Consider the following 24,911-nt stretch of genomic DNA (forward strand, 5'->3'; position numbering starts at 1 on the left):
CCCGCCCCCAACAGCGAGCGGGCCCAAAGGAACCCTGAGACTGTCCCCTCCCCAGCCTGTCGCTCTGCACACCCTGTCTGTGACTCTTCTCAAACACCTTGAAATCAGAGCTATGTCAGCCCCCTCGTTTTACAAATGCAGAACCCAGGCTGAAGATGGTGAAGTCATTTCTCCAAGGCCTCGGGGGAAGCAGCAGGCAGCCTGATTCAGAAACCGCAGGGTCTGTGCTCCTGCTGTGTCAGAACTGAGAACACAGGGGCCCCCAAAGGAGGCTGCCAAAGCAAGACCCTCGCATCTTCCGGCTGAACCAGAGGGGACGTAATTAGCACATCCAAGCTGGGAGGGGCCTCCCTCAGGAGGGCACCCCATCCTATGGGCCCAGAGAGGGGAAGGTACTGGCTCAAAGACACACAGCACAGAACGGGCAGAACTCCAGCTAAAACCAAGTCTCCAAAGCCAGCCGCCAGGCTCTCCCCACTGTCTCTCAGCTGGTCTGTTCACGTGGCAGGGAGTGAACAAGGATGCTAGGCTCAGATGGGCCAAAGGGGCAGAGACTGTGGGACTGATGGGCAGCCAGTTAGCCTGGGCTATTCTGAAGGGGGGTTGGAACCCAGCAGCCCACTGGTAAGACACCTCTGAGCCCAACAAAACAAGAGGCAGGCTCCGGGCCTCAGTTTCCTCATAAAGTACATTGAGCAGCTTGGGTCTATTCTGCTCCCTCCTTGGTTGAAGCTAACTGGATTCCTTGCTCACCCCTCCCACTCTAAGTCAGTTCTTCCGAGGCAGCCCGAATAGTTTTAAGTGCATATTCCTCCCTGCACAGCTGCTCGGCACTTGGAACAAACCAGACTTCTCGCCTTCGCCCACAGTCCCTGACCTGGGCCTGCCAGTCACCCTGACCTCTCTCTCTCCCCCTTGCCCTCTGAGCTCTGGTCCCCAGCCTCCCTCGGGCACACCTCAGTCCCACCTCAGAGCTTTGGTACCTGCTGCCCTCCTACCTGGAATATCATTCACATGGCTGGGTCCTGCCTGTTGATCAACTCAAAGGCCATAGAATTAGCCTTCCCTGGCTTCTTTCCCTCTCACATGCCTTAGGCTCATTATTCGTCATCTTCACCTTTGTCAGCATCTAAAATGATCCTGTGTATGATACTTGTTCTCTGGTTTACAGTCTCTCTTCCTGAGCTGTCTAGTACAAGGGTCTTGTCAACTCTTTCACTGTGTGCTTGACTCCCAAAACAGTGCTTGGTACCTAAGGGGCGGGCATACAATCACTATCTTGTGAGCAAATAAATGGATAGAGGGAGGGCGGGAAGGAAGGACAGATGGATGACTGAATGGGTGGATAGGTGGGTGGAAGGATGGAAGAAAATGAAGTGGGGAGGAAGGCAGGGAGGAGAGGTTGTGTGAGTGGGTGGATGGATGGGTGGATGGGTGAGTGGAAGGATGGGTGGGTGGGTGGATATAGGTGGATGAATGGGTGTAGGCAGCAATTGGATGGATGAATGACATCTGACAATGCTCTGATCACTTGAATTTGGCCAGGAATAGTAGTCCTTCAAGGAAACACACTGGAACAGCCCTCCAGAGCCATGGACCCCTTAAAACCGTAGGCTCAGTAATGAATTTCCCTTGCCCAGCTCCCCAGCGCCAAGACCTCAGTCGTGAAGCAGGTCCCGGGACTCCTGTCCCAGCTCTGTCTGGCTCAGCCCCATCCACTCCAAGTTTCCGGGCTGAGCTGCAGCTGCAGCCTCTGTCAAGGATTAGCGGTCAGGTCCAGCAGTGCTGCCTGGAGAGGCCCTTTCTGCCTTCCTTGCAGAATAAACAGAAAAGTTAACGAGCAGCCCGGTTCCCAGCCCTCAGGGCACACTGTAGCTGAGGCTTCAAGGGAAGAAATGGCCATGAATTATTTAAGCAAACGGGGAGCTTTATAGAAACACTTGATTGAACAGGAGAGAACTCAGCTTTGCTCTGGTATTTGATCTCCCCAATGAAGAGCCTGCAGTGTCTCTGACCCCAGGTAAAGGCTGGGCCTCTGGCGAGTTTGGGGCTTTGAAGAATGTTCTGGTGGTTGTCAACCTTGTTGGCATGTTAAAAATCACCTGAGGAGCTGTAAAATCCTGGTGCCCGGGCTGCACCCCAACAAGGTTACTTTATCACCTCTGGGTTGGGGCCCAGGCAACTACTGTGAAAGCTGCCTCAGGGCCTCCAATGTGCAGGTCAGACCAATTTCCTGCTAGGGCGGACATGGGGGGCGGGGGTTCAGACAGGCTGGCAGGCACACCCCTGGGGGTCAAGAGGAGGCACAACAGGAAGAGCAGAGAGTTTCTGTCCTTGTGGTCTCCTCTAGGCAGCTGTGCTGGGTGCCTGGCCTTATTTAGTGCCCTTCTTACAGGTAATGAAACTGAGGCTTAGAAAGGCCCAAGGTCTGGAGGAGGAAGGAGAGGGTGAAATGTATGGGAAGAGTAACATGGAAACTTACGTTCAGTTCGGTCAGTCGTGTCTGACTCTTTGCAACCCCATGGACTGCAACACGCCAGGCTTCCCTGTCCATCACCAACTCCCAGAGACTGCTCAAACTCATGTCCATTGAGTCGGTGATGCCATCCAGCCATCTCATCCCCTCTTGTCCCCTTCTCCTGCCTTCAATCTTTTCCAACATCAGGGTCTTTTCCAATGAGTCAGCTCTTTGCATCAGGTGGCCAAAGTATTGGGGTTTCAGCTTCAGCATCAGTCCTTCCAATGAATATTCAGGACTGATCTCCTTTAGGATGGACTGGTTGGATCTCCTTGCAGTCCAAGGGACTCTCAAGAGTCTTGTCCAACACCACAGTTCAAAAGCATCAATTCTTCAGCACTCAGACTTCTTTATAGTCCAACTCTCACATCCATACGTGAAAACTGGAAAAACCATAGCTTTGACTAGATGGACCTTTGTTGACAAAGTAATGTCTCTGCTTTTTAATATGCTGTCTAAGTTGGTCATAACTTTCCTTCCAAAGAGCAAGCATCTTTTAGTTTCATGGTGGCAGTCACCATCTGCAGTGATTTTGGAGCCCAGAAAAATAAAGTCTGCCACTGTTTCCAGGGCTTCCCCATCTATTTGCCATGAAGTGATGGGACCAGATGCCATGATCTTCGTTTTCTGAATGTTGAAGTTTAGGCCAACTTTTTCACTCTCCTCTTTCACTTTCATCAAGAGGCTCTTTAGTTCCTCTTCACTTTCTGCCATAAGTGGTATCATCTGCATATCGAGGTTATTGATATTTCTCCCGGCAATCTTGATTCCAGCTTGTGCTTCTTCCAGCCCAGCGTTTCTCAGGATGTAGTCTACATATAAGTTAAATAAGCAGGGTGACAATAGACAGCCTTGACGTACTCCTTTCCCTATTTGGAACCAGTCTGTTGTTCCATGTCCAGTTCTAACTGTTGCTTCCTGACCTGCATACGGATTTCTCAAGAGGCAGGTCAGGTGGTCTGGTGTTCCCATCTCTTTCAGAATTTGCCACAGTTTGTTGTGATCCACCCAGGGAAAGGCTTTGGTATAGTCAAAAAGCAGAAATAGATGTTTTTCTGGAACTCTCTTGTTTTTTCCATAATCCAGTGGATGTTGGCAATTTGATCCCTGGTTCCTCTGCCTTTTCTAAATCCAGCTTGAACATCTGGAATTTCACAGTTCACATACTGTTGAAGCCTGGCTTGGAGAATTTTGAGCATTACTTTGCTAGCTCAATTTTTTTCTAAATTTTACTTTTTTACCAAATTAAATTTTACTTCACTTTACTTAGCAAAATTTTACTTTGCTAGCTCAATTTTGCTAGCTCAAAATTTGAGCATTACTTTACATTACCATATGTAAAATAGATAGCCAATGGGAATTTGCTGTATGACTCAGGGAACTCAAACAGGGGCCCTGTAACAACCTAGAGGGGAGGGAGATGGGAGGTTCAAGAGGGATGGCACGTATGTATACCTATGGCTGATTCATGTTGATATTTGGCAGAAAACAACAAAATTCTGTAAAGCAGTTACCCTTCAATTAAAAAATCAATTAATTTTTAAAAAAGAAAGGCCCAAGGCCCCCAGCAGCAAGTGTCACAGCCAGGACTCAAACACAGGTCTCACTGACTCCAGATCCTCCACTTACCAGCTGACAAATCACCGAGGATCCTGGCTGGTCTGACAGCCCCCTCAGGAGAGTGCAGACAGGATACCCTCCAGGAGGCGAAGGAAGGAACCGTCAGTGCCAGTGCTTAGCCAGAGTCTTTGAGCAGCTTCGTAACCATCCAGGAAGTATTGTTCCCATTTTACAGAAAGTGGGTCTTCAGAAAAGTAAAGCAACTTGCCCAAAGTCATGCAGCTCTCAAACTGCAGAGCTGCGGTTCAAACTCAGCTCTCTACTCTGTCTCTTGATGTGATTTTAGCCTTTCTACTGGTCAGTTGCCAGACTGTGCTGTGTCTTGTCTTGCTTAGGGTTTTGGAAAGCTTTGGGGTTTGCTTTTTCACCTTTACATTTGCTTGTCTCAGTTATATCGTCAGAGAGAGACTGGCCTATCTTTTCACTCTTTACCACAGTTACGTAGCGTGGTGAAAGTGAAAGTGTTAGTCACTCCATCACGTCCAACTCTTTATGACCCCACAGACTGTAGCCTGCCAGGCTCCTCTGTCCATGAAATTCTCCAGACCAGAATACTGTAGTGGGTAGCTATTCCCTTCTCCAGGGGATCTTCCCAACCCAGGGATCGATCCCAGGTCTCCCACACTGCAGGCAGATTCTTCACCCTCGGAGCCACCCAGGAAGCCCCATTAACCCCAAACGGAAGTTAACCAATGGGAGACAGTTTTAAAGGTGCCGATTTCCAGCTGCAGTGCGAAGCTTCCTAGGATCTCCCTGCATGTCTGAGTTCTCTCCCAGTTGTTGACAGTGGGTAACTGAACCAGGGTTCTGCGCTCAGGACTAGCCCTGCCACCGCTCCCCGCTCCAACATGCTTAGTGCCAGAGAGCAGCTGCGGTGGACCCAGCTCTGCTGGTCAGGTCACCCCAGTGCTCCTCCCAAGGAGAGCAGTGCCCTGGCACATCAGTCACATCATCGGAGCTTCCCCATCTGCTGCTCAGCGAGGGTCCTGGTGCCAGCCCACCAGCCTGGGCCTGACAGCTGAGGGCAAAAGAAAAACAAATCAAGGAACAAATGTTGTCTGAGCACCTCCCCTGTGCCAGCCACTGGCTGGTGGTTGGTGGTGGCTTCTGCTGTCGCCTGGCACTCAGAGTCCTGGGATAGAGGCAGACGTCCCATAGAAACGTATACAGATAGGAGCAGGCAAGTGGGGCCAGCGCCGCATAGAGAGATAACAGGGTCGTAGAGTAACAGGACCGCCGTGGTTTCCACTGGGGTATTCTCACCAAGGAAGCGACAGAGCTGGAGGTAGCAAGTTGGGGCTGGAGCTTAGGGGAGAAACAGCAGTTGCAACAAAGCCCAAGGCAGGAAAAAAAGGTCTCGGTGGAGGTCACCAGCGTTGAAGCCATCTCTGACCTCACTCTGCCACGTAGGACCACCCCCCTCCCCAAGCTTTTTTCTGTCTCATCCCCTTAACTTGTTTTATTCAAATGTTGATCACAAGTTATGATTCTCAAGTGTATTTGCTTTTGTTGGGAAGCCTCTGTGCCCACCGGTGAGCTCCCTGCAGTCCAGGCCCATCTTCTGGGCTGTATCCCCTGCACGGAGCACAGCGCTGGCACTGAGGGCACTCACAAAATGTCCTGGGGGCTGGGAGGGGGCACAGGTGTGGCCAGGGCCAGGGAAGGGGAGGGAGGGAGGGAGTGGGGGAGGACAGAGGGCAGACTGGAGAGGAGTCATAATTGCCAGCCTCTCTGCTTTTCCGGGCAAGGAAAAACAGATCAAGGAACAAGTGTTGCCTCAGGACCTCCCCCGTGCCAGCCACTGGCTGGTGGTTGACGATAGTGACTTCTGCCATCACCTGGTACTCAGGGTCCTGGGATGGAGGCAGATATCCCACAGAATCATATACAAATAGGAGCAGGCACGTGAGGCCAGCACCACATAGACAGCTAACAGGGTCGTAGAGTGATGGGGCTGCCGTGGTTTCGACGGGGGTATTCTCACCAAGGAAGTGGCAGAGTTGGAGGTAGCAAGCCTCGTTATTAAGGCCTCTCTGCACAGAAACATGCTAAGCTCTGCAGACTCGTCACACTGGACCCTCATAACCCTGTGAAGCGGTTCATGCTCTCATCCTGGTTTTATACATGAGGAAATTGAGGCACAGAGAGAACAGAGAACCTGCCCAGTGTCACACAGCTGGGGGCTGGTGGAGATGCAGTTTGACCCAGAGTCTACACCTGGGAGCCATGTCCCTGGCGTTGGGTTCAGCCTCAGGGTGCAGATCCCGGAGTCGGAGGCCCTGCTGGACTTTTGTCTGAGGGCGCTTGGAAACCATGGGAGGACATTACAGAGGCCCAAGATGAAGGCACGTGTGCTATTTACAGAGTGCAGAGCCCCCCATCCCACCCCAGAGAACAGAGTGGAGGGGACCCGTGGAGGCAGACGCCTGGCCAGGCCCCGAGGCTCTACCCTGCAGCAGGACCCATCGAGTGCAGGCCTGCACCATGTGGGTGGCTGCCACCATCATCGCTGTCTCCAGGGCTCCTGGAGTCCCAGGGACTAACAGCAGGAAGTCGGGGGTGTGATGGCCTGACACCTACACCCCCCCAATATCCTAGGAGTCTTTCCCCAACAGCATCACCTCTTGGGGGAGCAAGGAGGGACTTTGAAAGCCCCTTGTCACCAAGAGGAGCAGCTTTCAGGTCATGGAAGGAATCACACGTGGGCATGTGGGCGTCCTTGTCCTGATCCTGGTGTGGTGGGAGACCTGGGACAATCCACTCGACCCCTGTGCCTGGCTTATTGTGGGCATTAAGTAAGGAAGCCTCTGATAAGGGCTTGTAGGGGGCAGCTCTTATTGCCTGTGGTCCCTTTTGAGAACCTGATCAAATATAACTGATCCTCTTCCCTGGAAAATGCTCTAAAGTGTCACATACAATATTAGGGGAACTCTGGACCCTCTCAAGACCATTCGCAGGCCATCCAGGCTTCAGGTTAAGATTCCTTAACAGAGGATATGGGCTTCCCTTGTGGCTCAGCTGGTAAAGAATCTGCCTGCAGTGTGGGAGACAGAGGATATAATGGAGAATAATAATAATTTTTAAAGATTTTTTTCTAAAAATGTTTGAATGTAAAGGATTTTTTAAAATCTGTGTAAGAGACTCACCCTGGGGAAGCTGCCTTGTGCCCAAGCCTCCCACCCCACCCCAGCAAGCAGCAGGCCTTAGCTGGGTGAGTGGCAGAAACTCTTGCCAGCCCCGCCTGGGACCACCCCTAGCCAAGGTCAGCAGGCCCCCTTTGTCTGGGATGGAGATCTTGCGCTTGCTGCATCTCTAGAATGTTCACTTTCCGTCCTCCCCCTTCCCTTCTCTGTGGCCCCCTTGCCCTTCCTCCCTGCCCCGATTCCCACCTTGCTCCCAGGCGATAGAGACCCACTTGGTGAATGTCTCTCCCGGGGGGCTGACCTACATCGCGGAGTGGCGAGGGGGGATCCTGGACCACAAGATGGGGCACCTGGCCTGTTTCTCCGGAGGCATGATCGCCCTCGGCGCTGAGGATGCCAAGGAAGAAAAGAGGGCCCACTACCGAGAGCTCGCAGCCCAGATCACCAAGACGTGCCATGAGTCGTACGCCCGCTCAGGTAACCCTGCAAGGGGAAGGGGCAGCAGGAGAGGCCGGAAAGTCCAGCAGAGTGGCAGTGAGTGAAGGGAGCACGTGGACTTAGCGATGCCTCGCCTTAGGGGTCACGCAGAATTTGAATGAGGGGTGTGCTAGCCACGCACCGAAACTGTCCTCAGTTACAGGGAACACGGTGTTGTGTTAAGCACTTTGCCTGTGCTGGGTATCATTCAACACTCGACACCCATCGCTGACCGTCACAGCACAGATGAGGAAACTGAGGCTCAGAGGTGACCCGGCCAGGTTCCCACATGAGGGGCACAGAGCTGGAAACGTTCGCTTCCTGAGCCTAGCAAATTCCTTCTCCCTGAGCCCCTACCCTGCAACGTACCCTGTCTTTCCTTCCTGGAATCCTATTTAGAGGGTCTTATCACCTCCTGGCACCACCCCCATAATCACCTTCTCATCCAAGACCCCCCGGGAAGCTCAAGAGCTTCTGCACCATCCCCACCAGCCCTCACGGCAGAACTGCCAAACATTAGACTCAGAAGCCGCCGTTAATGATCATGAACCCACCTCCTCATTTTACAGGTGGGGAAACGGTGGCTAAGCCAAAACCACACTGCACCTGAGTAGCTCAGTGGGGCTGGAACCCAGGTCTTCTGATGCCCAGCCCCACCTTGTACGCTGCCTCTCTGAACAGTGCCCCTCAGAAAAAGCCCAAGGCCACCCCACCCCGGGACCCCAAAAGGGACCCAATGCTCTGAGTCGTAATCCCAGCCTTGGTTGGAGGAGAGGACCCATACAAGATTTGCAGTAAAAAAAAAAAAAATCCTGGCTTGAGTACCAGTCTGCCACTCACCCAGCTGGTGGCCTCTGTTTTCTCATCTGTTCAATGGGAACATAACACAGGTCTCCTAGGCCCCATGGGAAGTATTCAGCCTGCACCTTCAGCCAGCATTGTGGGAGGTGTTTGTTAACAGTCCACCGAAGACAAGTATGTGAGCGCAACAGTGGAATCCAGAGCTCCTGGAGCTGTATTCAGGAGGCCAGCGATTCGCAGTGGGTCCTTAAAACTGGTCTTCAGTTCCCTTCAAAGAGCTGTCTCTGCCAGCACCATAAACAAACAGGACATCTCAGGAATGACAAAAAACTTGCTATTCGTCGGGGACAATCAGCCCAGACCATAAAAGACAGTCCGCTTAACAGAGCATGTTGTTGCAGCCAGCCCGGCTCCGCCACGGATGGCTGCCGTGATCGCTCTCACTCTCCCCCCATTAACAGCCTGGCAAAACGTCTGGGTTCTGATGGCCAAGAGCGGCTCCGCCACTTGAGAGGATTGGAGGGGCCAGGGTCTGCCTAATTCCCCTTCCGTGAAGCCCTCCATGAATGAGTAGGATGTCCTGCAAAGCTCCAATCTGTCCCTGAGAAAAAGCAGCCCAGAGCATCTAGGGGTCCTGAGCCCTCAGGGGAGGAGGGGAGGGCCACGTTAGGACCAGAGCTGGGCCCTCCGCTGACCGGACCAGATGGGCAGGCATTAAAGGGAAGATGATCTAACCTACGTGCCCTAGATTTTGGACCTAGACAGTCGGACCCAGAAGAGAAAGAGAGGACAGCCTGGGGAAAGGGCGTCAGACGGATCCAGGGTCACACCCCAGCCCAGCCACAGCTTGCTGTGTCACCTGGGACAAAGCACATAGTCTCTCTGATCCTCAGTTTCCACGTGCGTGAGAGGCAGGTGACATCTGCCTTAACCAAGGCAATGTTTCTTCTAAGGATTGAAGTAGATGGACGTGAGCGCCCAGCCCTGCCCTGGGGCTCATCCATGGTGGCTGCGGGGGTAGTTACAGAACAATGGGACGGCTGCAAATTGACCAAAACCAGGCAGGACAGCAAACCCCGAGACAGCAAACCCCGAGACAGCAAAACCCCGAGACAGCAAAACCCCGAGACAGCAAACCTCGAGACAGCAAACCTCGAGACAGCAAAACCCCGAGCTAGCAAACCCCGAGCTCAGCAGGCCGTCATTATGCAGCTCCCCCTGCCCGAGTACGTGTGCCTTCTGGGCAAATCTTCTCTCATCTCCGCCTCAGCAGTCTCCCAAACCCTCAGTTCTGGAGGGGCAGTTCTGGAAAGTGTCAGAAGCGGTTCCCAGGGAAGGTGGGGTGGAGTGGGGAGTGGGGGTCAGGCGATGGAGAAGCATCATTGCATTAGCAAGTTAAAGAAGGGTCAACAGAAACGAGACTTTTACTTGGCTTTAACCCACTGTTCCCAAATGCGCTTAAACCTGCAACCCTTTCTTGGCTGAGCTCCGGTTCACATCTTAGCAGGACTAAGGTCTCAAAATACGCAGTGAGGGGCACACCACCCAAACCTTTGTCTCCCTGAACTGCTGGGATGTTCGTCTGAATTCTCAGGGTCTAAAACTGCCAAAGTTTCGAGGCCTAAGGTTTTTGCTTTGGCCAGCTTGGGCCAAGAGGGGAGCTATACCTCTGCCAGGCAGCTTATCGGGCAAATCAGACAGGCCAGCCCATGCCAATCCATCACCAACCAGTCCTGGCCAGGGCTTCCAGAGGCTTCCATCTGTCCTGGGGCAGCAGGGCCCTGAAGAGCAAGGAGGTGGGAGGTCTGACCCAGGCTCCCTGATTGGTCCTTTCCCCACAGATACCAAGCTGGGGCCTGAGGCCTTCTGGTTTAACTCGGGCAGAGAGGCCGTGGCCACGCAGACAAGCGAGAGCTACTATATCCTGCGGCCAGAGGTGGTGGAGAGCTACATGTACCTGTGGCGGCAGACCCACAGCCCCATCTACAGGGAGTGGGGCTGGGAAGTGGTGATGGTGAGTGGCGGGGGCGCTGGGGTGATGGCAGGGTCCAAAGCCCAGAGGAAGGGCCAGCCAGGCTGGCACCTGGCTAAGGCTGAGAGTGCAAAAGGTCAAGGTTGGGTTGCAGCCAGGCAGAAGCAGGCCCGGAGCTTGTGAAGAGGGCTGCGTGCCTAGTAGTGTCAGCAGACTTGGAGGGGCGAACGCAGGGCGGCAGCCAGAGGCAGCCCAGCACACACAGGCTCACTGCCTTCTGACCCTGAAGCCTGGATGGGTGGCTGTCGATCGCTCCTCTCAAACGGGAGCAGCTGCCAGCTCACCTGCCTCCTCTCCCCAAACCAGCCCAGCCCTGGGCTTCCCCTCTCTGGGTTCTGCTCCTCCAATCCTTCCCCTCTTTGGGGCAGGTGTTAGAGGCAGGGGTGGGGACTCCAGAAGATCCCTGGATGGATGCAGAGCTCCCTCTGTTGTTCTGCCCTGGCCCACTGCCCTGGGGGGCCCAGACCACCCGGAGCACGTGTTCTGCCAGGGGCGGGGCCTGCTCAGACTCACGGACACGCTGCACTGGCCAGAGTCCCCCTCCTTTTCTGAGAACCCTAGTTCTTGACCATTGAAGGCCACTTGTTTTGTCCCCCTGGGCCCCACCCATAGATGCTAAGTGGGTAAAAATTGCATTTCTGTGCAGAAGGCGGACACAGCCTCTGGCCCAAGGACCACATCTCTACAGGGAATCCCTGGGGCGAGCCAAGTCCAGTCCCCACACTGCAGGCCAGGAACATCACCCGCCCCTTCCCTGCCCTCTGTCCGCCACTGTGAGGGAGTCTGTCAGGCCAGTCTAGTTTCTGTGAGTTCCCGCCAGGTGAAGAGCTCAGGCAGGGCCCAGGGAGCCTGCTCGCGCAGGGTGGCTACACCCTGAGAGAGGAGTTTGGCCTGCTGCTCCCATAAACGCTGGAGTCTCCAGCCGAAGCGGGGGCGGGGGCGGGGGCGCACATGCCTGCTAAAGAGCTGGGCAGGCGTGGGTCTTGGGGAGACCTCTCCTCTCCCTACATCAAGTCTGCCTTCCATTCCTTCAGGCCTTGGAGAAATACTGTCGGACGGAAGCTGGGTTCTCCGGGATCCAGGATGTATACAGTAAGGTTCCCAACCACGACAACAAGCAGCAGACGTTCTTTCTGGCGGAGACTCTAAAGTGAGTTGGGGGCTCGGCCGGTGTTCTTCCCGGAAGGCAGCTCCATCTTTTCTCAGGGAGGCAGGGGAGCAGGCGGGAGGGGCAGCTCCACCATCACCATCAGTCAGGCTCTGCTGTCCCAGGAGGGCGCCCGAGAGGGATGGGGGCTTGGGAACCAGGAGGTTGTCCCACTCGGGGCGGGGGCCCTGGGCCAGGCCAGTTTCTCCACACAGAGTGAGGTGGGCCGGACTCCACGCACCGGAGCATTAGCTGTGTGAGAAGTGAACTGCTTCAGCCTGTTACTTAAGTTCTGTGTAAAACGGGCAGAGTAATCACCACGATGGCGTCAGTACCGTCACCACAGCAGTTCAGCCGCTGCACGTCCTCTCCTTTCCGGGGAGGAAATTGGCCTCCATTTCCTCGCGGTTTCCTAAAGCAGGTCCCTTCAGGATGGATGGGAATGGTCTGCTCCTTCCATTAGGGGAAGCTGGTTTTGGGGGAGGTACAGAAGCAGGATGAAGCAGCTCCATCTGGCCTAAAGCTCGATGTGCCCCCCGGCGTCCACAGCTCCTTCCCAGGGATGGGCCCTCTGGACAGATTCAGGGTCTGCGACCTCCCTGCCCCCTTGGGCACAGGCCTGTCCCAGAGGGCGCCCCCCCCTACCCTGCCGGGCTCTGAGCTCTGTTCCCAGTAGATCCCCCTTCCCCAGGGCACTGACAGGCTGTCTTGCTCCCTCCTGCTGGGCACAGGTATCTCTATCTTCTGTTCTCTGAAGATGACATGCTCTCCCTGGAAGACTGGGTGTTCAACACGGAGGCCCACCCGCTCCCCGTGAACCACTCGGACAGCTCCGGCTGGGGCGGGGGCTGACGCCCACCCGGATCCCTGCCGCTCCCGGGTCGCCTATTCTGGATTTGGGGGGTGTTCTCAAACGGATTGGGAACGTGGGCCCCTGCCCGGCAGACCCAGCCAGTGTGTTGGACGAGCGACTTCTTTTCCTCTGTGAGGAGACAGGACTTGGAGACGCGGAGATGTCACACCAGGCCCAGACATTCCTTTCCACAGAGAAGTTCTGTGAAACCTGCTCTCTCGCCGTTCTAGGGCCAAAGCACCGGAGGTTTGCGTTGCAGCCTCGTGGATTTGATTCCCTTCCTTTCGTTTTGGCGGTTTATTGAGTTTTGCTTGATTTTGCCTTTTCTCTACAGTTGAGTTTTATCACAGATTATAAATATAGTTTTCAAAATCATGTGCTTTCAAAAATGCTTTCATCCTGATAAACTAACCCTTAAAGTGTTTGCACTCACACACACACACACACACACAAAATCGTGACCCCCATCTTCTATATTTTGAATTCCTTTTGCCCAACATTTACTCTATGTTCAATTATGTGTCATTTACCTTATAATTTGAGGAAGAGTTCCCCTTTGATTTGGTCCAGTTATGAATCACTAGTGCTGTTTTCATTACTGTAATGGAAAAATCTGTAAAGTTACAATAAAAGAGTTTATTGAATAAGAAATACAATTGGGTTCATTGCACATCAGTGACTCCTGGGGAAACCACTGCAATGTTATCATCAGAAAGAGAAGTCAACCAGCAGTTGATTTAAAGTATAATTTAGTAAAGATGCCAACTTCTATTACCTTCCCTTACATCGGTCCTAAGATATTCAGCAAGGGTGAGGCCAACCTTTTCAATGAAGTTGGATATTTATACATGAAATTAAACATCACGGCTTGGAAGAGACCCAGAGAGGGGCGGCAACATGCCTGAGGTCACACAGCCAATGAAGGCAGAGGTGAGACCAGCCCCTGTGGTTTGCTCGCCACCCCCATCCAGCCTTCATTTATTCCATCATTCTGCAGCTACTTGCTGAGTGTCTGCAGGGGGCCAGACACGGGGACACGACTGTGAGTGGAACAGTCAGAAGCCTCTCCCTCAGGGAGCATATAGTCAAGCAGGGGGACACAGACCGTGGAGCAGAATGAGCAAAAGTTCTGTGAAATGCTCCAAAGGAGACAAGCAGGCTGAGACCTACCTTAGAGGAGCAGTCAAGGAGAGCCTCTGTGAGCAGATGACCTTCAAGCTGAGACTTGGAAGGGAAGAGTGTCCCACAAATCTGCTCTCCCCCTGACCGCCACCCCTGGGAGGCTGCCATTCTGCAGGACAAAGAGTTCAGGCCTCAGCAGCTTGGGGAGAGTGTCTCCTCACTCACCCTCACCCCTCGGTAGCGTGTCCACACAGCTGACTTCACAGGATAGAGTCCGTCTCCAGGCTCAGCCGCTTCATTCTGGCTGTTAATGAACTTGAGTAGCACCCTGGGAGGCTGAAGCCCTGGGCCAGGTGACTTGGCTTTAAACCCCCACTGGGGGGACCTGGGCAGGTCTCCTGTCTTTCTGAACCTCTCTTTTCCACCAAGCGGATGGTGGACCCTCCACCTTATAAGGTTCTCATCAGCAGAATGTGGCTGGTGCCCTGAGGCTGTGGGAGATGCTGCTTCCTGTTGTGGAGACTCAGACATTTCCAGCATCTTCTTAACAGTAGTCAGAGCTACAGGGAAGCTGTGGCTGTAGCAGGAACCCTGGCATTTGGTAAATAAGTTGCTGCCTGAACCCAGCAAATCGCTCTTGACAGGCACCAAGAACATGTCACCTGCTTGGGCCCATTTTTTAAAAAGCAAAACAGAAGAGTCATTATACAAATATTATAGAACAGTTAGGCATATCTTTATGGTAAGCTGAAAGAAAAATCATTCTCCTTCCTACCCTCCAGAATAAATGTTGTCGTTCAGTTACTAAGTCATGTAACTCTGAGACCCCATGGACTGCAGCACGCCAGGCTCCCCTGTCCTCCACTATCTCCTGGAGTTTGCTCGAATTCACGTCCTTTGAGTCAGTGATGCTATCTAATCCTCTCATCCTCTGCTGCCCCCTTCTCTTTGCTCAGTCTTTCCCAGCATCAGGGACATACTGAATACGTCAGCATCAGAATAATGTTATATTTTTTCCAGACCTTTTTCTATGACGGTACAGAGTGTATTTTGCAAGCATTATATCCTACTATGGCATCCTGTTTTATTAGAATCTGCTCTGCACTAAACTATATGTTGTAAACATCTTTTCTGTGCCTGTGTCTCATTGCTGTACCTGGTGTGTAGTACTCCATCGTGGGCTGTATCATGCTTTTAAGCCCCGATTGCTGGGCATTTGGGTTTGTGTCAGTTCTGATTCTTAGCTACAAATAATAGAAACCAACTCTAACTTAAACAAAAAAAAATTAATAATAACAATACAGTATTAGAATGCCTCGGAGTGGCTCAGGAGAGAACAGCCAGACCTCAAGAAGGACAGGAAAGAAGATATTGCCAGGGGTCCAGGTTGCAAGAATCAGGGGGCAGCCTCCCCAGGCACCACCACCAGGATGGGTAAATCCAAATATTTGCTCCAGATTCTACTGTGTGTCCCTTCAAGGACGCGAGCTTCCAAACAGCCTGACCTGGATCACGTGCCCCTAGCCAAGGGGAGGGCAAGGCATCTTGACCGACAGACCCACCAAGACCCCATGCAATGGGCAACGGGCTGTTCCCTGGAGAAAAAATTAGGTTTGCTACCAAAATGACACAGCTGTCTGCCAACAGGGCAAAACCAGCAGGACTGTTCTTAGTTATGGCTTTGATTCTTCTCAGCATTACAAAGAGAGTTAGGAAAGCACACTGGCCCCTTCCCCTTTCTCCTGGTCCAACCCCTTGGAGTCAATTCCTGGGGTGTCTATCATGGCAGAGCCACTTAGCAGTTCCCCAAGGCCCCAGGCTTCCCCGCTGGGCCCATGTTGCTGTCCCCCTCTCCTCCGCACAGCATTCTTGTCTTCTGCATTATCGCTGGGAGCGAGTTGTAAAAATGAATATTTTAAAATTCATCCTCCAGGAGGGCCCTTGCAGGTGGAGAAATATCATCCCTTTGGCAACTTAACTCCATTCTGGGGATAAAAATAAGTAAGACCCAAGGTAGGCTGAGAGGAGAGGGGAATAAAAGGGTGAGTCATCTGCAATGAAGGAGGAATCCGAGCTCTGGAACGATTCCTGAAGCAGACCTCTCCGTCCCCAGCACGGGGGGTGGCGGGGAGGCAGGCAGTGTGCTGCCAGGCTCGTTTTAAGCCTCATCTTTGCCCTCTTGGCGGATGGAACCACCTCTTCCACCTGTTTTATTCATGGATCGGTTTGTTGCTGGTTCCTTCCCAGAAAGCTTCATTAGCACCTGGCTCCAGGCACTGGGGCCTGCAGGGCATCACATCCCGGGAAGTGGGGACACAGTCCTTTGCCAGGTGCATCCCTTTAAAGGACTGTGTGTTTGTTCGGGCTGACTTTATATAGTGCATTGTGTCTTTGGTAATTTACAAAGTTCAAAGCCAGACGCATTGGAAAGAAAAGGCAAAAATAGAAAATCTGATATAAAGGCAGCATCCCTGAGACCCAGGATGTGAGTCTTAGCTCTCTTCTCTTTGCTTTGGAGAGATGACCTCATCTTGGTCTAAGAAGGTGCTAGGGATGGGAAATGGGCCAGCTCCCCCCCAGCTTCTCCCGAGGGGCCTAACCTAGGAAATATGCTGATTAATCACGTGGTGCAGAGATGCTCAGCCCTCTGTGACTCATGGTTAATCACACACTACTAAGGGAACAGGGTGCTGCTGCTATTTTTTTGTGTGTCTAAAAATATCTGATTGGTTTCCTATATTTGGGACAATATTTTGATCCCGCTCAGCCTGTCTCTTAAGTCACAGCTTCTCAAATTTAAATGTGCACCTGAATCACCTGGGGGTCTTGCTAAAACACAGGTTCTTATTCAGAGAGTCTGGCATGGAGCGTTTCTAACGAGCTCCCAGGAGATACTGAAGCTGCCAGTCCTTGGGCCACACTTGAGTAGCAGTTAACGGCCAGTCCTTTGGTTTTTGGCCTTTGTCTGCTTCCCTTGTGTTATCGCCTCTCCAGAGTAAAGCAGAGGGACTTGGGTGTTGGGATGGCAACTATAGGTACCTTGACTACAAAGGAACCTGCCTTAGAATAGGTGTCTGTCCCTGCACTGTGGCTCCCCCACTCCAGGACAGTCAGGGTAAGACAGGAGCAGGCTCGATGGGGGCTTAGAACAATGCTATACAGTAGAACTTTCTGTGATGATGGAAATGTTCTAGATTTTGAGCTCTTAAAATGTGGCAAGTGCGACTGAAGAACTAAATTTTTCACTTCATTGTAATTAAATTTAAATAGCTGTGAGTGCTTCCTGGCCACTGTTTGGACAGTGCAGTCCTAAAACTTAGAAAGTCAGTCCTCTGCTTGCTGACGACCTGCCCCACTGGACCCTCTACCACATGCATCGTTATAGAAAGAAGCTTATACACAACATATTGTTTGGGGACCCAAGGGTGCCCTTGAACGTACGCGTTTATTTTTATATGCATTCCAGTCTCTGTTTTCTGCAAAAGCCTCTGGTTTTTCTTTGTTTTGTGTTTTTTCTCACTCAGTTTTTCTGTGGATTGGAATGCATTCAGTCAGGCTGAAGGTAAGGACAAAGGAGAGGAGGAACGCAGGCTGAAACCAAATGGACCTGGGTTCATTTCCACCCTGTCCTTTCCCTGGGCTGTGTGACCTTAGGCAAGCCCCTCAACCTCTCTGGGCCTCTGCTTTTCCGTCTGTGGGATTAACTGAGCTCCCTGGTGTAGGAACTCAATACCTATAGTGATTCTCGTTATGACGTGAAAACTCTTCGTAAACTATAAACCTTGAGTAAATGTGAGGCAAACGCTACTGTCAAAAATTCTTCTTTTAACAAAATGCTATGAAACTTGGAGGAAACTGCATCAAGCAGGCCCGAGACAGACCACACTCTCCAAGCAATACATCTGAACATTTTCTGCTCTTCACGTGGAACAAGCATATTGCCATTAGCCCTGAATCTGCGAAAACTGGGAAATTGGGATGAAGATTTGTAGGTTGTCCACAGGCTTCCAAGGCCCGGTGAGTTTGTGAAGGATGCTCGGGCAGGACTGGCCAGCCGGAGGAAGAGGCTGAGAGCCTGTCCAAGATGCTGGCGGAGAGGCGTCTCTGCTTTGGAAGGTGTTTGAGATCCTATTTGTCTTTCCTCTTCCTGGAGACCTTGAATCCCTCCTTGGAAGGGAGGCGAGGCCGGCAGTTATTTACACAGGAGAATACCGACTTGATCAGCGCAGCCCTTGTCCCACCGAGAGAGTGAGGAGACAGGCCAGACCTGTTTATCACTTTCCAGTCTGGGGGCTGAGATGAGAGCATGCTGAGGAAAAGGTTTCACACACACACTCATATACATGCATGTGCACACACACACATATATGCACACTTCTGTGTGCACACACACACATACAAGCACACACATACACACTCATGTGCACACACAAACATACCCGTGACTTCCCTCTCCTAAGCCTTAGGATTTCTTGGCCAACCTTGCAGTCATTAGGGGTTGGCTGTCTCCCTGGCGCTGGGGCTGGGAGCACACCCAGATGGTCTTGACCCCATTGGGAGCCCCTGGACCTCAGTCACTGTTCCTTCGGGAGCTCCCCTGAGACCTGAAAAGGGGGTTTTGTGTTGGGCCACAGAATGATTCAGAGCTGAAGCATCCTTAGGTCACACTCCCAGAGTGTGGAACCAAGCCCCAGGCACCAGCAGCACGCGGGAGCTCGTTAGAAATGCAAGTTCTCAGGCACCCCCCAGATCGACTGAATCAGCAGCTCTGGGGGCACCAGCAGTCTTTTTGCAACAAGCCCTCAGGTGACCCTGGCGCAGGTAGATGTGGGAGAACCGATGCTGACTGATCCCCAAGGCCACCCCACACCCCAGAATAAAACCCATGCCTGGCCCGTCTCCACTCCATATCATTCCCACCTCAACTCCGTGTGTGCTCATCAGAGGTCCGGCCGTACACCAAATAAGAAGTGCCCCCCGTCTTGAACAAGGCGAACACCCTCCAAACAATGAAGTCGCTTCTCAAAAAATAAACAAAATTCACAATGAAACCTCCTTTATGACAAAAACTGAAATCCAAACAAATTGAAGTCCAGACTCCTCCTTTTCCATGTTTCTGTTCTGCTCAGTCTTGACCATAATAAAAATTCTGCTCTCAATTGTTTTCCTTAGATGTCAGGGTCTCTGGGATGTTAGGATTCCTACAGCCCCAGCTGCCCCTTGAGCCATCTCGTATATCCCTGTCACCACCCTCAATGTTGACCTAATCTGACCCCAAATTTCTGGAACATCTTGCTTTTCTGGGGTCAGACAACAGGACAGGAAGAATCCCAGCACCAGCTGGAGGTTAGCATCAACAAGCAAACTCCACTCCCTCTGGCCATTATCCCTGAAAGTGATGCTCCAGATCCATCCCCTACCAGGCTGACTGTGCTTTCTCCCACCCAGCAAGTTCTTGAGGCTGGGTTATGGGGCTCATGGCTGCTGCCCTGGCCTCGGTTCCAGAATCCTCCAGCCTTTTATAATTCAACAAATAGCCATTAACCATCTCTGCCGCACAAAGAGTGAGCGAGGTGCTAGAACTGCAGCTGAGAACACCAAGGGCAAGGTGGCTGCTCCCACGGGACTTCCGGGCTAGCGACCAAAGCTCAGATACATCCGTAAGGTGAGTGCAGGCGGAGAGATCACAGACAGGGGACGTGTGAGAGCAACAGGGGCGGTCAGGGACTCCCTGGGGAGCTGACACGTGTGACGGAGCATCGCAGGCAGAGGGGACAGCCAGTCCCCGGTGCCAAGGCTCAGCGGAGGAAGTTCTGGTCTGTCTGAGGGGCAGGAAGGCAGCAAGCCAGGGGGAGGTGTGGTCCTACTGGCTGGAAGAGGTCGGATTGACCGGGCTCCAACCTGCAGGGCCTCCAGAACTGGGCGGGGTTTGCTCTTCATCTGAGAGCAGCAAGAAGCTAGGTGGGGTTTTAAGCTGGGGCCTGAGACGACCTCCTTCACATTTTTGAAAGTTTCCTCTCCCTTCTGAGTGGAGATGCCCAAGAATTCTTTTTTTCTCCCCTTACATCAGTCTCAGTGGAAAACCTTTCTTGGGTTCTTAGTAGAAGCTTCTGGAACCAGTGCCCCAGGAGTGCAGAGAGAGCCCAGCGCCCTCTGCCAGGTGTTCCACAGCCAGTCCTCGGTCTCTGGGTTCCTCTGGTCTTGGCCCGGGAGACTTCAAGCCACCCCAGCTGTCCTTTGACCTTTGTTCCTGCAGCTTCCACTGCCCTCTGTTCCCCTCCCCCGTACTCCTTTCAACAAGCCCAGCTGGGTTTTTTTAAAAATAGAAGTTGCCTCCAACGGCGGCCCTTCTCCTTCCCTTGTGTGTGTGGAATCAAGGCTGTTTGTGGGGCCCAGGGTCTTTCTCCCTTTTCCCTTTGGAACCTTCTGGATTTGTGGCAGGCAGGAAGTCAGTGAGTTCCAGGTCTCAGACATAGTACTCTGTCCACCTTCACGCCCTCCCCTCGTGGGGAATGCTAACCAGGAGACAACGGCCTTTCAGAAGCGTCCCCCGCAGGCCTGGATTCCACCTAAATGCGCGGAGCACCCCCTCCTTTTCTGCCCTGTGGTCTGCCTGGCACCTCCTGGAGGGTCCTTTCCAGGGCTTTCCCTCCAGCACATGGCTCCTCACCTACAATCACCATATGACCTCCACACTTTACCTGCCCAAGGCTCACCCGCTGGCCAAGGGGCCTGCCCCGACAGCTGCTGCCCACCATGGCTTTAAGGGCTCCCCGTAAGGGTGCCCTGCCCCAGCCCCCCAGGAAAAACATCAGACCTGCTGTCTGAGATCCTGCCTCCATCTCTGTTAAGTCTCTCCGGGATCCCTTCTGTTGAGGAACAATTCCATTACCTCCAATCTCCTTCGAGACTGTCCGCCTCCTCCTCCCTTTCATCTTTGTCTCCGAGCTCAACCTGCCCTTAAGGAAATCCCCCCCTTTCTCCCCCTCCAACCCTATGTCCTCCCTTCATCTACTTTCCTTTTCCCATGTTTTTAATTAGTCCTGTTTCTCCACGAGGTTTTAAATGAAACTTTTCTTTAAAAGATTGGAAGGGGGTTTTCTTATTTTATGTTCAGCCCTGCTCCGAACTAAAAATAGAGTGAAAGACAGCTGAAAACTGAAGGTGCCTAATGTCGTAGAAATATTTACTTTAAAAAAAAAAAAAACAAACCTTTTAGGTTTAATGCAGATTCAGCAACAAATGAAAAGGACAGTAATCTTAAACATACAGCTGAAGAAATGTTGACCCGTATACACACAGACCTTAAACAACCTTCCTCATCAAGACACATTTCCAGCCCCCAGAAAATCGTCCTGCTGCTTCCTATCAATACCTGCCCTCTCCAGAGTGAATCCTCTGCTGACCTCGTCCACCACTAATTTCAGCACAAAATTTAATTCCCTTGTTGGTCTTTGAATTATAAAAACTCCACTGAGTTTTCCTCTGTCTCAACTGATAAGAGACAACCTATAACGACTTATCTTCTATATAAGAAGGACCTTCATGCTCTTTTGTCTGGCTGTCACAAAGCCCTTTTCTATCCTTTGTGGCTCAAACCTCTGAAGCACGCAACTAAGATCAGAGCTTATGAAATAAAACACCCTGGAGGCACCTGAGACATGTCCCTCTCTTGTAGGGCGGCTGGCTCATCGCAGCCCGCCCCGGCCTTTGCAGCTTTTCATACTGGGTAGCCCTCAGTCCTGGGAAAACCAGGAGGTTGACCCCAATCTCTGCCCTCTCCTTGGCCACAGTTCAAAACAGATGTGAGGGGCAGAGCGTGGGGCTCTTCACTCCACACGTCTTCCTGAGCCCGACCCTGTTTAAAGGCCCCCAAATGTCAGATTCACTGTTTTTTGTGGCTTATTTGGAAGATTGCTGCTTCTGCATTTGAAACTCTCAGCCTCCAGTCCTGAATGAGCAACAGGAGTGAGGGGAGGGTGGTTTTATAAAAAGGAAAAATTCTTCCGGATTTGGCATTCAATGCTTAGCGCTCCAGAAACCCCACACAGGAAAACTCGGTGGTGCTCGTGCCAGCCCAGTGATTCCCAACCCCGACTGTGCCTCAGAGTTGCAGGTGCCCTTGGGGAAAAGCTCCCTACTTCCTCAGACCAGCGAGGGTATGGGTGGGGCCTGGTCTCTGTTCAGAGGCCCCAGGCCACGCTGGTGGCAGCCAGGCTAATGCTGCTGAGAACAAAGCAGTCTGTGTGGGCCCTCCTGACCCCAGGAAACCAATCTCTCTGCCTGGACAGTCTGAGAGTCTAGCCAAAGGCTGTCGTGACCCCTCCAATTAATCTATTTTCTGGCTAATCATAGCCCCAGCCCCATGCCTGTGAATCCAACCAAAGCCACTCAGACTCCAAGGCTCGGCCACGTCTGGAACCACGTTCAACTGCTGTGGCCACATAGGCTGAAGGCCTCTTCACTCTCCTTTGAGATCTCGCTGAATCTGGGGGCTTTAGATGTCATCTGGAGGCTGGAGACTCCCAAGTCTGCAGTCCAGCAGCTCACAGCTCCAGACTCCCACACCCACGGCCTCTCTGGCAGCTCAGGGCATCTCCACACAGCAGACCTGACCCAGCTGCCCCCAGCCTGGGCCTCTCAGACTTCCAGAAATGGCCTTACCATCTACCCTTGTTGTAGCCACGTGTTCCAGGAAACAAATTCACTCAGGACAATGCAGACAGTGGAGTGCAGTTCACTACACTGGTGGGTACAAGGCAGAGTCTCCTCTTAGCCAAGGACCCCAAACAGTTTTTGTGAAAACCTATATACCCTAAGTGTACAACGTTCCCAGAAACTAGTCTGAACAAAGGAAAAAGAAAGATACAAAGTTAACCGGTGATTCATATGCCTTAAGCCTAGGTAGTTAACAGTGACAATTATCAATAGGCCTGTGGTCATACCCAAATAAACATAAGAGCATGCATGATTCTATTCGGTTACACAGATAATTAAGGTATTCTTTTAGGTGAGGCTTTTGGGCTTTTTTTTCTTTGGGGCTTCCCTGGTGGCTCAGAGGTTAAAGCTTCTGCTTGCAATGTGGGAAACCTGGGTTCGATCCCTGGGTCAGGAAGATCCCCTGGAGAAGGAAATAGCAACCCACTCCAGTATTCTTGCCTGGAGAATCTCATGGACGGAGGAGCTTGGTGGGCTACAGTCCACGGGGTCACAAAGAGTCAGACACGACTGAGCGACTTCACTTTCACTTTAGGCGAGGAGAGTGTAGGTATGAGCCCTGGGGCTCTTCCTTCCAGCAGCCTGGTTTTCCAGTTGGTCTGTTGTTTCCATAGATACTGGGCATATAACTCAAAGTCCACAGTCCGGCCCAAGATGGAGTCCTGCTTTCAAGATAGAGCCTGTTCTGTTTCCTCCTTCACCCGGGCTCAAGCCCTAATCGATGCTTGTCTTTGGTCTCACCGCCCTCCCCTAAGCCATCAGCAAGCCCTGTCTCCACCACCACATGGCTGGCTGCGTCTTCCCACCTCTTTCCAGCTCCTCACCAGCCCAGCAAGGGGACTAAATGAGCCTCCTGGCTCCCTCCTTCCGCTCCTGCTCTCCTCAAACTCTTCTCTACCCAGAAAACACTTTATTGAATTCTAATTCATATGCCATAAAATTTACCCACTTAGAGCATACGATTCATGTTTCTTAGTATATTCACAGAGTTGTACAAGCATCACCACAATCTAATTTTAGAACATTCAATACCCCCCAGAAGAACGCTGTGTCCATTAGCACATCCTTTCTCCTCCCCGTTCCCCACTCCCGCCCCAGGCAACCACTAATGTACTTTATGTCTCCATAGATCTGCCCATTCTGGACATTTCATATAAATGGACGCATACAATATGTGGTCTCCGTGTCTGGCTTCTTTCATTCAATATAATGTTTCTGAGGTTTGTTCACGCTGTAACACACATCAGCGCTTCACTCCTTTTAATTGCTGAATAATACCCATTGTTTGGCTATACCACCTTTTGTTTATCCGCTCATCAATAGAAATCTGGGTTACTTCTCTTTTTTGGCTATTAAAAAAAGGCCTTTCCAAAAACAAATCACAGAGACTTCTCTAGGGGGTCCAGTGGCTAAGACTCTGCTCTCCCAATGCAGGGGGGCTGTGGATTCAATCCCTGATCAGGGAACTAGATCGCATATGCCCCAACTAAGAGTTTGAAATGCTGCAACTAAAGACCCCACGTGCTGCAAGGGAGATGGAAGATTCCCACGAGCTGGAACTAAGACTCAGCACAGATGCATAAATGAATAGAATAAAATCACATGTCACTCCCCCTGCTTAACACCTGAAAGGGTTTCCCATCATATCTAACTGAAACTTGTTGCCACAGCCTGCAAGATTCTGGATGACATGGCCCTAGCCTCTGTCACCAACCTTTTCTCCGGTCACTCTCTCGATGACTCACTGCCTTCTTCACGTTTCTTGAACACGCCAAGCTTGTTTGTACCTCCGGGCCTTTGCACTTGCTGGTTCCTCTTCTCTCGGCCTGGGATGTCCTTGCCTCCATTCTCCAAAGAATGGCCTCTTCTTCTCGCTCAGGCTGCGGTGTAAACATGAACTACTAGCTGACGTCATGTACCCCTGCTTGCCATCACTCCATGCCACATTGTCTTCCCTCTTCGTGTTCACTATTATCTGAAACTATCTTCCCTGGGTGTTCATCATCTCTCTCCTCCTGCTAGAATATTTAGGTCCAAGGGAGGAAGTATCCAGTCAGTCTTCTTCCCTGCTGTGCTCCTGTACCAGCACAGAGTACGTACTTATTTGCTGAGAGGCCCATGGGGTCCAGGCAGGTAAAGCCACTCCTGCAATCCCAACAGAAGCCTCAGTTTTCCCAAGTGACACTTTGCTCCCATGTGGAACACTGGACTTATTACTGGCTGCCAAGATGCTAGCGTTGGGTGTGAGGCAAATCACCCCTCTGACTTTCCAAGGTCCTAGATGATAGAGGACCTTACAAATAGCTGAGAAAAGAAGAGAAGCTAAAGGCAAAGGAGAAGAGGAAAGATATACCGATTTGAATGCAGAGTTCCAAAGACTAGCAAGGAGAGATAAGAAAGACTTCCTCAGTGATCAATGCAAAGAAATAGAGGAAAACAATAGAATGGAAAAGACTAGAGACCTCTTCAAGAAAATTAGA

General features: G+C 51.9%; 1 protein-coding gene across 1 annotated transcript in view; it reads left to right on the forward strand.

Moving 5' to 3' along the window:
- MAN1C1 (mannosidase alpha class 1C member 1) overlaps positions 1-13,242 on the forward strand; it is a 147,731-nt gene extending 134,489 nt beyond the window's left edge. The window contains exons 9-12 of the mRNA XM_018056080.1: positions 7,539-7,758; positions 10,401-10,573; positions 11,626-11,741; positions 12,470-13,242. Coding sequence (XP_017911569.1) covers positions 7,539-7,758; positions 10,401-10,573; positions 11,626-11,741; positions 12,470-12,590 — 630 coding nt within the window. The 3' untranslated portion in view covers positions 12,591-13,242. The remainder of the gene's footprint in view (positions 1-7,538; positions 7,759-10,400; positions 10,574-11,625; positions 11,742-12,469) is intronic.

Source organism: Capra hircus, chromosome 2 (genome assembly GCF_001704415.2).
Source record: "Capra hircus breed San Clemente chromosome 2, ASM170441v1, whole genome shotgun sequence".
NCBI classification, from domain to species: Eukaryota; Metazoa; Chordata; class Mammalia; order Artiodactyla; family Bovidae; genus Capra; species Capra hircus.